This window comes from Bos javanicus, chromosome 14 (assembly GCF_032452875.1).
Source record: "Bos javanicus breed banteng chromosome 14, ARS-OSU_banteng_1.0, whole genome shotgun sequence".
NCBI classification, from domain to species: domain Eukaryota; kingdom Metazoa; phylum Chordata; class Mammalia; order Artiodactyla; family Bovidae; genus Bos; species Bos javanicus.
Window position 1 is genome coordinate 32,296,635 of NC_083881.1, and position 14,137 is coordinate 32,310,771.

Below are 14,137 nucleotides of genomic sequence, written 5' to 3' on the forward strand. Positions count from 1 at the left end.
TAGATGTTTTTCTGGAACTCTCTTGCTTTTTCGATGATCCAGTGAATGTTGGCAATTTGATCTCTGGTTCCTCTGCCTTTTCTAAAACCAGCTTGAACATCTGGAAGTTCACAGTTCACGTATTGCTGAAGCCTGGCTTGGAGAATTTTGAGCATTACTTTACTAGCGAGTGAGATGAGTGCAATTGTGCTGTAGTTTGATCATTCTTTGGCATTGCCTTTCTTTGGGATTGGAATGTAAACTGACCTTTTCCAGTCCTGTGGCCACTGCTGAGTTTTCCAAATTTGCTGACATATTGAGTGCATCACTTTCACAGCATCATCTTTTGGGATTCGAAATAGCTCAACTGGAATTCCGTCACCTCCACTAGCTTTGTTCGTAGTGATGCTTCCTAAGGCCCACTTGACTTCACATTCCAGGATGTCTGGCTCTAGGTTGGTATCTTTCTAATGAAGTAGAGAAACAAGCTTAACAAGAAAACATTTCAAAAATCTTTTCAGTTTGAATAAAATGTTGATACCTAAGGTAATAGTCTGTCATGGAAAGTAAATTCCATCTGTATATCAAATGTGTGTCAACAGAAACTGTAGCATTTGTGAATATGTATTTGTAATTTCTACATATTTACTTTTAAACTGTTGTTATTTGTTGTTTAGTTGCTAATTCATGTCTGACTCTTACTGACCACATGGATTGCAGTCTGCCAGGCTCCTCTGTCCATGGGATTTCCCAGGCAAGAATAATGGAGTGGGTTGCCATTTCCTTCTCCAGGGGATCTTCCCAACCCAGGGATTGAACCCACATCTCCTACATTGGCAGGAAAAGTCTTTATCACTGAGCCACCAGGGAAGCCCAAACTATTATAAGCAACCCATTTTTCTCTAAAATAAAAGCTTCAAACAGCCCTCTTTCTATAAAATAAAATGTATCCTTAGAAACTAAAATCTCAAAGAGGCTGGCTTTCTCTTATTGTTTTGACTCAAAATTTTAGGTTTTAAAAATAGAAACAGGTTGATATTTTAGTTTCCATTGCCAGGCTGCTGCCATCAGATTTGAGTTTTTGGCCAGTGGTACAGTCCACAGATGTTCAGACGTTGCTGGGGACCCAAGTGAACCCTAAGCTGGGGTTTAATCCCCATGGGGCAGGAAGTGTGGGCGATGGATCCAGACGCAAAACTATGCGCTGTTTGGAGGAACACCGCTCAGTCTGTATTGGCCTGAGAATTTTTAAAAATTCTGGATTCCCTTTCCTATTTCCAAATAATTCCATAATTGGGCTTATTTTTGGCAATGGGAATACTTCTTCCATATATTTAATGAGCTTTCAAGAGATAGTTCCTGTTTACACAAAAATACTATCTGTAGGGGCAGGAGTTGTATCTCTAGCACAACCCAGGATCATGCATAGATGCTTCTCTTTGTGTTTTTGTGTGAATGAATGATTAAAATGAAAGAAGGAGAGAGAAGGCTAACTGCCTATTACAGTGGATGCTGTGACATAATGAAATTGATCTCCATGCTTTTGTGTGTGCCTTGGCAGCCTGATCTAAGGTATTTATCCTGCGACTCCAGTGGGAAAGAACTTTTGAGTGAAAGTTTGCATCTGGCCTTAAATTCTGTGTCTTTCCGAGATAAGTCACAGTTTCTTTAGTAATAAAGAGAGAGTAATAGATCTCTATTGACTAGAGATTTGCATGCATGAAGTCACTTCAGCCGTGTCCAACTCTTTGCAACCCTATGAACCATAGCTGGCGAGTCTCCTCTGTCTATAGGATTCTCCAGGCAAGAAGACTGAGGTGGGTTGCCATGCTCCCCTCCAGGGGATCTTCCTGACACAGGGATCGAAGCCGTGTGTCTTACATCTGCCTTCACTGGCAGGCAGGTTCTTTATTGCTAGCGCCACCTGAGAAACCCTCAGTCAGTTTAGCTCAGTCGATCAGTCATGTCTGACTATTTGTGACCCTGTGAATTGCAGCATGCCAGGCTTCCCTATCCATCACCAACTCCCAGAGTTCACTCAGACTCACGTCCATTGAGTCAGTGATGCCATCCAGCCATCTCATCCTCTGTCATCCCCTTCTCCTCCTGCCCCCAATCCCTCCCAGGATCAGGGTCTTTTCCAGTGAGTCAACTCTTCACATGAGGTGGCCAAAGTATTGGAGTTTCAGCTTTAGCATCAGTCCTTCCAATGAACACCCAGGACTGATCTCTTTTAAAATGGACTGGTTGGATCTCCTTGCAGTCCAAGGGACTCTCAAGAGTCTTCTCCAACATCACAGTTCAAAAGCATCAATTCTTTGGTGCTCAGCTTTCTTCACAGTCCAACTCTCACATCCATACATGACCACTGGAAAAACCATAGCCTTGACTAGACAGACCTTTGTTTGCAAGGTAATGTCTCTGCTTTTGAATATGCTATCTAGGTTGGTCATAACTTTCCTTCCAAGGAGTAAACGTCTTTTAATTTCATGGCTGTAGTCACCATCTGCAGTGATTTTGAAGCCCCAAAAAATAAAGTCTGACACTGTTTCCACTGTTTCCCCATCTATTTCCCATGAAGTGATGGGACCAGATGCCATGATTTTAGTTTTCTGAATGCTGAGCTTTAAGCCAACTTTTTCACTCTCCTCTTTCACTTTCATCAAGAGGCTTTTTAGTTCCTCTTCACTTTCTGCCATAAGGGTGGTGTCATCTGCATATCTGAGGTTATTGATATTTCTCCTGGCAATCTTGATTCCAGCTTGTGCTTCTTCCAGCCCAGCATTTCTCATGATGTACTCTGCATATAAGTTAAATAAGCAGGGTGACAATATACAGCCTTCACGTACTCCTTTTCCTATTTGGAATCAGTCTGTTGTTCCATGTCCAGTTCTAACTGTTGCTTCCTGACCTGCATATAGGTTTCTCAAGAGGCAGGTCAGGTGTTCTGGTATTCCCATCTCTTTCAGAATTTTCCACAGTTTATTGTGATCCACACAATCAAAGGTTTTGGCATAGTCAATAAAGCAGAAATAGCTGTTTTTCTGGAACTCTCTTGCTTTTTCCATGATCCATCAGATGTTGGCAATTTGATCTCTGGTTCCTCTGCCTTTTCTAAAACCAGCTTGAACATCTGGAAGTTCACAGTTCATGTGTTGCTGAAGCCTGGCTTGGAGAATTTTGAGCATTACTTTACTAGCATGTGAGATGAATGTAATTGTGCAGTATTTTGAGCATTCTTTGGCATTGCCTTTCTTTGGGATTGGAATGTAAACTGACCTTTTCCAGTCCTGTGGCCACTGCTGAGTTTCCCAAATTTGCTGGCATATTGAGTGCAGCACTTTCACAGCATCATTTTTTAGGATTTGAAATAGCTCAACTGGAATTCCATCACCTCCACTAGCTTTGTTCGTATGATGCTTTCTAAGACCCACTTGACTTCGCATTTCAGGATGTCTGGCTCTAGGTGAGTGATCATACCATCGTGATGATCTTGGTCATGAAGATCTTTTTTGTACAGTTCTTCTGTGTATTCTTACCACGTCTTCTTAATATCTTCTGCTTCTGTTAGGTCCATACCATTTCTGTCCTTTATCAAGCCCATCTTTGCATGAAATGTTCCCTTGGTATCTCTAATTTTCCTGAAGAGATCTCTAGTCTTTCCCATTCTGTTGTTTTCCTCTATTTCTTTGCACTGATTGCTGAGGAAGGCTTTCTTATCTCTCCTTAGAGAAGGCTTGTCATAGAAGCCCTGCTGCTGCTGCTGCTAAGTCGCTTCAGTCGTGTTCGACTCTGTGTGACCCCATAGACGGCAGCCCACCAGGCCCCGCAGTCCCTGGGATTCTCTAGGCAAGAACACTGGAGTGGGTTGCCATTTCCTCCTCCAATGCATGAAAGTGAAAAGTGAAAGTGAAGTCGCTCAGTCGTGTCCAACTCCTAGTGACCCCATGGACTGCAGCCTACCAGGCTCTGAGGAGCCTCTCAGTCCATGGAATTTTCCAGGCAAGAGTACAGGAGTGGGTTGCCATTTCCTTCTCCAGGGGATCTTCCCAACCCAGGGATTGAACCCAGGTCTCCCACACTGCAGGCAGACACTTTACCGTCTGAGCCACCAGCAAAGCCTTCAGAGATTAATAGATTGATTAATTCTTAGGACTTCCTTGGTAGTCCAGTAGCTGAAACTCCATGCTCCCAATACAGGGGGCCCAGGTTCAATCCCTGGTCAGGGAACTAGAACCCACCTGCCACAACTTAGAGTTCGTGTGCCACAACTTAAAAAAAAAAAAAAATAATAGGTACTGCATGCCTCAACTAAAGATTCCACATGCTGCAGCTAACAGACCCAGCACAGCCAAATAAATAAATAAATATTTTTAAAAACAGATCAAGAATTCTCTAAATGCCTTTCTGTCTTTCAGTGTTTAGACTATTTTCACTATACTGTGCTGTCCTTAGTCGCTCAGTCATGTCCAACTCTTTGTGACCCCATGGACTGTACCCAGGCTCCTCTGTCCATGGAATTCTCCAGTCAAGAAGACTGGAGTGGGTTGCCTTGCCCTCTTCCAGGGGTTCTTCCCAACCAAGGGATTGAACCCAGGTCTCCTGCATTGCAGACGGATTCTTTACCATCTGAGCCACCAGGGAAGCTCAAGAATACTGGAGTAGGTAGCCTATCCATTCTCCAGGGGACCTTCCCGACCCAGGAATTGAACCAGGGACTCCTGCATTGTGGGGGGATTCTTCACCAGCTGAGTTACCAGGGAAGTCCCATTTTTCACTATATCAGTTCAGTTCAGTTCAGTCGCTCAGTCGTGTCTGACTCTTTGCGACCCCATGAATCACAGCATGCCACGCCTCCCTGTCCATCACAAACTCCCGGAGTTCACTCAGACTCACGTCCATTGAATCAGTGATGCCATCCAGCCATCTCATCCTCTGTCGTCCCCTTCTCCTCCTGCCCCCAATCCCTCCCAGCATCAGAGTCTTTTCCAATGAGTCAACTCTTTGCATGAGGTGGCCAAAGTACTGGAGTTTCAGCTTTAGCATCATTCCTTCCAAAGAAATGCCAGGGCTGATCTCCTTCAGAATGGACAGGTTGGATCCCCTTGCAGTCCAAGGGCCTCTCAAGAGTCTTCTCCAACACCACAGTTCAAAAGCATCAATTCTTTGGTGCTCAGCCTTCTTCACAGTCCAACTCTCACATCCATACATGACCACAGGAAAAACCATAGCCTTGACTAGATGGACCTTTGTTGGCAAAGTAATGTCTCTGCTTTTCAATATGCTATCTAGGTTGGGCATAACTTTCCTTCCAAGGAGTAAGCGTCTTTTAATTTCATAGCTGCAGTCACCATCTGCAGTGATTTTGGAGCCCAGAAAAATAAAGTCTGACACTGTTTCCACTGTTTCCCCATCTATTTCCCATGAAGTGATGGGACCGGATGCCATGATCTTCGTTTTCTGAATGCTGAGCTTTAAGCCAACTTTTTCACTCTCCACTTTCACTTTCATATCATTATCAAATATGTTAATAATTTGTTAATAGATTCCTGCATTTTAGTCCAGTTCCATTCAGAGTTCTACTATGTGCTAGCACTTTGCTAAGCTTCGTAGCTTCTGACATATGATTTGAAAGCGTAGTTTAATATATACATAAGATAGATCATATTCTAATAGTGAGCTTATAAGATGTGATTTTTGATGTCACATCTTTATTCTTGAATTTAACCTAGAAAAGTTGCTAAGTCCATTTCCTCCTCCAGAAGATCTTCCTGACCCAGGGATTGAACCCTTGTTTCTTATGTCTCCTGCATTGACAGGTGTGTTGTTTACCGCTAGCACCACCTCGGAAGCCCTTCAGTTTTGGGGATGACATACCCTGTGGCCTAGGTGGTGAAGAACCTGCCTGCAATGGGTTTGACCTGGATTTGATCCCTGGGTTGGGAAGATCCTTTGGAGGAGGAAATGGCAACCCATTTCAGCATTCTTGCCTGGAGAATCCCCATGGACAGAGCAGCCTGATGGGCTACTGTCCGTGGGGTTACAAAGAGTCAGAGACGACTGAGTGACTAAGCACACACACGCAACTGAAACATAGGGAGCTGGTGGCTCTCGGTCCTTTGCTTCTGAAACTATAACCTATCTCTGTGAGATGCTTTGTTTGTGGTACAGAAGACAGATGTCAGCATCAGCCTCGTGCAGTTCACATCTGCTCAGGGAGAGGGAAATAAGAAAGTTATTCATAACTATAAGGGGGAGTGACAGAGTGCTGTAACCTAACACCCAACACCAGAAAAACTGAACTTCGACTGGCACTCAAGGAACGTCTCTTGACAATTTCACAGAACTTGAAAGTACATAGGAGGAAGTTTGGAAATGAAGGAAGAATATTCTAGTGACATTGAACAGTTTGTACCAGGATCTCCAGAGAGTAGACAGTGTGGGAGAGGAACTGAGTGCAAGCCAGAGGAGCAAAGGGAAGAGAGCTTGAGAGAGACAACCCGGGTATGGATCAGACTGTAGGTGGCCGTGTAGACCATGGCGGGCTTCCCCAGTGGTGCTAGTGGTGAAGAACCTGCCTGTCGATGTAGGAGACATAAGCCAATTGAACCTGCCAATGTGGGTTCTATTCCTGGGTTGGGAAGATCCCCTGGAGGAAGGCATGGCAACCCACTCCAGTATTCTTGCCTGGAGAATCCTATAGACAGAAAAGCCTGGTGGACTATAGTTCATATAGTCACAAAGATTCAGAGTGGACTGAATGACAGCACACACGTAAACCATGGCACGTCTAGACCATGGATGAATTGCAAAGTTTTAAGTTGTTAAGTGGCTATCTGAGGAAGCTGTGTAAATTCCTTGAGCATCGCTTTATTCTCAATGGCATAGAAGCAGAGTCCACACCAGTCTTCAGGCTGATCCTGACCCAAGGCTCAGCAGGGATTAGTAGAAACCATGGAAGGTACAGTCTGTTCTGCCTCAGGGGTACCACCACAGAGCTTTGCTGTCTAGCCTGTTCACAGACTCAGGTCTGGGTCAGCTTTCTCATAGTGTTTGGAACAATCTTCTTCTACCCTTGACCTGACAGCTACCCTATTCTTCCAGCTTGCCTCGCTTTAAATATTGTGTTCCTATCTTGGTGTCCTAGGACGCTGATTCGATTTCTCTCTCTGACTCTCAGCTGCTAGGGGCTGTGGATTTGAGTCCTACTAAGTGGTATTGATCACTTAAATTCATTTCTTTTACCGCTTACCTTGCAGTCAGAGTTTCAAAGGCATTCATTGCATTTGCTGCCTCTGTGGCTTTGCTTTTCTAAGAATGTGTAGGTTTTAAAGTAATGGCTTAATTTCTAACAACTTATAATTTATTTCACCCATTCCAGTTGACATGATGTAATTTTCTTTTGACTTTGCTGTGGATAACAGGAGTGAAATGTTTGATTATCACAGCATGTTTAACTGCTTTCTCTTTCTTCTTTCATTTACAGTTTTCTCGTGTACTAAAGAATAGAGCCTGGCCCACCTTTAAACAGGCCAAATCTAGAATCTCCCCTCTGCACAGCAGTGACTTCTGCCCTACCAACTGCCATGTCAATGTGATGGAAGTTTCTTATCCCAAAACATCAACATCCCTGGGGAGTGCATTTGGCGTTCAGTTGGATAGTAGGAAGCATAATTCTCATGATAAAGAAAATAAATCTGAACAAGGTAGGTTAGCTTTTTAAACTTTATCAAATTATGACAAGTAACTTAGGCAGTCATAACTATTCCTGCATCCCTGGAATTGAATAGATTCCTGGCATGTCAGAAAGTCTGAACTAAAGGATTCCTCACTCTAGTCATTTGGATAATTATGCATAAGTGTCTGTAGGATGAAAGTGGACTTATGCATTTTGTATTACTTTTCCTTCAAAAAGAATGATTGTTTTTGGCTTCCTTATATGTCTGATAAGCACAGCTCATCTTGCTGTGAAATCTTTCATCTGAAATGGCCCTGTGACTATGAGAAAAATATAGGAGGAGCAGCTGCAAGAAAAGCAGAGTACCATCCCATGCCATCAGAGTGGGCCGTGGGATTGAACTGTATCCTAATTTTGAATCTCAACTCCCTGTAAGCTTTAATTCTTGAATTAAATTTAGCATTGGATTGGCATTTTATTTTTTGTAAGGTTGGGCATCTAAAATGGATTACACTGGATTGCTACTGTAAGCTAAAGGTAATAGTTGTTACTATAGAATGATTTTAACTCCTCAGGAAAACTAAGCCCTATGGTGTACATTCAACATACGATCACAACCATGGCAGCCCCTTCAGGTCTGTCTCTGGGACAGCAAGATGGACATGGCCTCCGGTATTTGTTGAAAGAAGAAGACTTAGAAACCCAGGATATCTATCAGAAACTTCTGGGCAAACTTCAGACTGTACTGAAGGAGGTGGAGATGTGTGTTTGTCAAATAGATGAGTAAGTATTTTATTTACTGACTTTTTAAATGTTCCTGATAAAATAGCTGTAGGAAATGGGACTCTTGAACATCCATTATTCTTTGTAGTGTTTGAAAATACAGGAATTTTTGCTGACCTTTTAGGTCCTCTTCATTCCGTCACCTTAAAAACGATGTGGTTGTTGTTCAAACAATGTAAGTCGCTAAGTGGTGTCTGACTCTTTGTGACCCCATCAACTGCAGCATTCCAGGCCCCCTGTCCCTCACTATTTCCCAGAGTTTGCCCAAGTCCATGTCCATTGAATCAAAACATGTCAATTCTGTTGACCTATGTTTTAAGGAAGCATTTAGTACCAGAGAATAACAGACCATCTTACCTGCCTCCTGAGAAATCTGCATGCAGGTCAAGAAGCAACAGTTAGAACTGGACATGGAACAACAGACTGGTTCCAAATTGGTAAAGGAGGACATCAAGGCTGCATATTGTCACCACGCTTATTTAACTTATATGCAGAGTACATCATACAAAATGAAGGGCTGGATGAAGCATAAGCTGGAATTAAGATTACTGGGAGAAATATCAATAGCCTCAGACATGCAGATGACACCACCCTTATGGCAGAAAGTGAGGAAGAACTAAAGAGCCTCTTGATGAAAGTGAAAGAGGAGAGTGAAAAAGTTGGCTTAATAGCAAACAAAGCAACTGACAAAGAATTAACCTCAAAAATATACAGGCAGCTCATGCAGCTCAATACCAGAAAAATAAATGACCCAATCAAAAAATGGGCCAAAGAATTAAACAGACATTTCTCCAAAGAAGACATACAGATGGCTAACAAACACATGAAAAGATGTTCAACATCACTCATTATTAGAGAAATGCAAATCAAAACAACAATGAGGTACTATCTTATACCAGTCAGAATGGCTGCTATCAAAAAGTCTACAAACAATAAATGCTGGAGAGGGTGTGGAGAAAAGGGAACCCTCTTACACTGTTGGTGGGAACGTAAACTAGTACAGCCACTATGGAAAACAGTGTGGAGATTCCTTAAAAAACTGGAAATAGAACTGCCATATGACCCAGCAATCCCACTGCTGGGCATACACACTAAGGAAACCAGAATTGAAAGAGACACATGTACCCCAATGTTCATTGCAGCACTGTTTATAATAGCCAGAACATGGAAGCAGCCTAGATGTCCATCAGCAGATGAATGGATAAGAAAGCTGTGGTACATGTACACAATGGAATATTACTCAGCCATTAAAAAGAATACATTTGAATCAGTTCTAAAGAGGTGGATGAAACTGGAGCCTATTATAAGAATGAAAGTAAGTCAAAAAGAAAAACACTGATACAGCATATTAATGCATATGTATGGAAGTTAGAAAGATGGTAACAATGACCCTATATGTGAGACAGCAAAAGAAACACAGATATAAAGAGTAGACTTTTGGACTCTTTGAGAGAAGGCGAGGGTCGGATGATTTGAGAGAATAGCATTGAAATATGTGTATTACCATATGTGAAATAGATCACCAGTCCAAGTTTGATGCGTGAAACAGGGCACTCAAAGCCGGTGCACTGGGACAACCCTGAGGGATGGGATGGGAAGGAAGTGGGGAGGGGGGCTCAAGATGAGGGAAACACGTACACCCATGACTGACTCATGTCCACGTATGGCAAAAACCACTACAATGTTGTAAAGTAATTAACTTGCAATTAAAATAAATACATTAAAAAAAAAAACCTCAAAATTCAGAAAAGTTAAATCACGGCATCTGGTCCAATCACTTCATAGCAAATAGATGGGGAAACAATAGAAACAGTGAGAGACTTTATTTTGGGGGGCTCCAAAATCACTGAAGATGGTGACTGCAGCCATGAAATGAAAAGATGCTTGCTCTTTGGAAGAAAAGCTATGATCAACCTAGACAGCATATTAAAAAGCCAGAGATATTACTTTGCCAACAAAGGTCCATCTCGTCAAAGCTATGGTTTTTCCAGTGGTCATATATGGATGTGAGAGTTGGACTATAAAGAAAGCTGAGGGCCGAAGAATTGATGCTTTTGAACTGTGGTGTTGGAGAAAATTCTTGAGAGTCCCTTGGACTGCAAGGAGATCCAACCAGTCTATCCTAAAGGAATCAGTCCTGTATATTCATTGGAAGGACTGATGTTGAAGCTGAAACTCCAATACTTGGGCCACCTGATGCGAAGAACTGACTCACTAGAAAAGACCCTGATGCTGGGAAAGGTTGAAGGCGGGAGGAGAAGGGGACGACCGAGGATGATATGGTTGGATGGCATCACTGACTCGATGGACATGAGTTTGAGTAAGCTCCGGGAGTTGGTGGTGGACAGGGAGGCCTGGTGTGCTGCAGTCCATGGGATCGCAAAGAGTCGGCATGACTGAGTGACTGAACTGAACTTAGTACCAGAGAGGAGAATAAAATTCTTTCATCCAGAAAACCCTGAGTTTCAATGTGCAAATGTTCGATTGAACAATATGATTGGAAGAGTACAAACTGTGTATAGGGAATTGCTTGTATCTGTTACAGACAAGAACACAATATTTGGTGGATAGGCACTCGATAGATGTTATGGAAAAATGTAAAATATACTGAATCTTTAACATGTTAAATGAGTAAAAATAAAAGTCTGTAACCCTAGGAATGACCAACACCTGTTTTTCTCTTCTGATTGAATTATTGGTTTACTGAGGAATTATCCAAATCTCTGTGCCAGTAATTTGGAATTTTTAAAAAAATTAAGAACAGAGAAGAAGAAGGAGTTGAATAATATTCTTCCAAAGAGGTCAACTCTGATTCTCATTCCAGAATTTGATGGTTGGAGAACTGCCTGAACTCTATAGGAAATTGGCTATGTCATGGGTGTGATTATGATCACATCTAGTCTAGGAAATACAGGACTTTACAAGTTCACTTCCTCATGTACAGAATGGGGTGAATAATAACAAAGTGTTGATTTATGGTGAAAATTATAAAAATGAATACAAAGAGCAATCAGCCTAGTGCTTGACATGCTTGCTTATCATTTAGGAGCCTGAAATTGTTGAATATATCCTAATGGGTAGAATCTGAAGACTATCAGGACCATTTTCCTCTTTTTATTGTACTCTCTATGGAGTTGCAGATTTAGATTAGTATCAAATGTGTATTATTTAGTTCACACACATCTTCCCTACTTCCATGGATAATTCACATTTGACTTAAAATATTTAAAACTTACTCTAAGGCTCTGTTGTAATTAGACTAATGAAATTTTAACTGACACTTTCTCTTGCTTTACACATCTTTGAAATTTAGAGATGAAAACCACTATATTAGATGCATCATATTTCTAAGATTATCTCTTAATTTATTAAAAATTTTTTTTAATTATTTATTTTTGGCTGTGCTCTGTCTTCATTGCTGTGTGTGCAGGCTTTCTCTAGTTGTGGCAAGTGAGCAGGGGTTACTCTCTTATCGTGGAGCACAGACTCTAGGGCACAGGCTCAGCTGTTCTGCCACAAGTGGAATCTTCCCAGACCAGGGATCAAACCTGTGTCCTCTGCATTGGCAGGTGGATTCTTAACCACAGGACCACAAGGGAGATCCTAAAATTACATTTTGATAGTTACTATTTACTGTGCTATTGCTTTCTGACATTTTTATGAATTAATTTAGAAATGAAATTCTGTTTTCCTTTGTCTAAAATACACTAGTTTTTACAATTACTTTTATCACTTGGTATATTGTGACCATGGCAGTTATAGACAAGTTAAACAGCTTGAGATTACTGAGAGAACAGGTGGTTATTTTTAAGCAATTATATGATATTTGGAATTGTTTTAGAATGACAGTGTGACAGAGAAGTTAATATTTTAGGACGTTATATTTTTCCTTAATAAATTGATTTTATTATTAATATATATGTTATACTCTATTTTAGAAGCCAGTCTCTTTTTTTCCCCTGAAGTATTTAGAAAGTTCAGGAGGAAGACTTTTTATTAATAAGGCAATAGATAGTAGCATTCATGTATCTGAGATCTCAAAGGGATTTTAGGAGAGCATCTGGACCAATCCCACACTTCCAGTTAAACCAAGAGTTATTACTCCTCCTTTTCAGAGGAGTCCTTTGTCAATGGTAGGATTCTTGATGTACCTGAGTGAACGCTGCCTTGTAGACTGGATTTCTAAAGCACTGACTACCCAGCACTTCTGGCAGTTGTCCAGGTTTTGTCTGTCTTTGTTAGTTTATTGAATTTTTTTTACAAGTTCAGCTAAAGTAGATATACTTTCAAGAAAATGGTTAGAGCCAAGGGGCTTCCTGTACTTGGTTTAAAATGTTTATATATTTAAAGCACTAATTTCTGAAAGAGGGTTAAATTATTTTTATTTACCAAACTACCTACCTAAACTGTTTACCTATTTTTACTTGTTATTCTGAAAGCCTTCACCAACTGTGCATGTTTACTAGGAAAGTGAAGTGAAATGAGCCAGTGATATGAGCAACTTCCTTGGTCTTGTCTGTGTGCACCATATGATTTAATTCCGCTCAGTCATGTCCAACTCTTTGCGACCCCATGGACAGTAGCCTATCAGGCTCCTCCATCCATGGGATTTTCCAGGCAAGAGTGCTGGAGTGGATTGCCATTTCCTTCTCCAGGGATCTTCCCAACCCAGGAATCGAACCCGGGTCCCCTGCATTGCAGGCAGACGCTTTACCATCTGAGCCACCAGGGAAGCCCAAATATAAATATGTTTCACCATAATTCAGTGTGTAACCTAATCACTTTAAAATAGTTCAGTCATCCAAGTGCCTGGAGTCCCCTGTTGCATCATTCAGAGATGCTGCAGTGGAGCTTGACAAATCATTTAAAAAGATAGTTACCAAACAATTTTCTCACCATGTAGAAATTATTCTCTGCAGAGTGAAGAAGCAGATCTCAGATGCTCTGCCAAGTTTTTAGGAGAATTAAAACCTCAAAGCACCTCACTGCTCACCTTTCTAGAAGTCATTCATTCCTGTGAAAGGACCTGGTGCTGAGCCTGTCTAATCGTGAAGTCTGGGTTTCATGTCTCTTGGAAACATGTCTTTTGACATGACGTGTAGGCATTCCTCTAAATCCTCCTACCTTGTTCAAATCCAAAGATAGAACTAGAGACAGATTTGCTGTCTAGTAACAGGAAGTAAGGTGATGTTATGAATTTCATCAAGACTTGGTGATTCTTGTTCCGTTTTGGGAAGCTAATGAAAGATTGTTGCTGAACCATGAAAGACGCTGGGACTCTTGGCCTCTGGAAGAGAAGAATTCAATCTGGGGCCAGAGACAAGGCTTGATTGCTCAGAGCTTTTGTGTAATAAAGTTTTATTAAAGTATAAAAGAGACAGAGAAAGCTTCTGACACAGAAATCAGAAGGGGGCAGAAAGAGTGCCCCCCTTGCTGGTGTTAGCAATGGAGTTGTATACTTTTAATTAGTTATTACAATGAATCAAAAGAATGTCTCAAGTTTGTGAAAATTTTACCAGACCCACTCCCACAATTTACATTTTAGGATAACAAGATTAGAATTTAACAATAGAAAGATCCTCCAGACCCACTCCCATAATACATTCTAAGATATCAGGATTAGTCAGAAGGTTTTCAGGAAGGAGAAACTGTCCTACAGCTAGATACATTGTTGTTGTATAATCCCTAGTACAGGGT

At 41.4% G+C, this 14,137-nt stretch overlaps 1 protein-coding gene across 2 annotated transcripts in view; it reads left to right on the forward strand.

Moving 5' to 3' along the window:
* Positions 1-14,137, forward strand: part of PREX2 (phosphatidylinositol-3,4,5-trisphosphate dependent Rac exchange factor 2) — a 301,596-nt gene that overhangs the window by 165,509 nt on the left and 121,950 nt on the right. For both annotated transcript variants that reach the window (XM_061438929.1, XM_061438928.1), the window contains exons 24-25: positions 7,466-7,685; positions 8,233-8,440. In XM_061438929.1, coding sequence (XP_061294913.1) covers positions 7,466-7,685; positions 8,233-8,440 — 428 coding nt within the window. The remainder of the gene's footprint in view (positions 1-7,465; positions 7,686-8,232; positions 8,441-14,137) is intronic.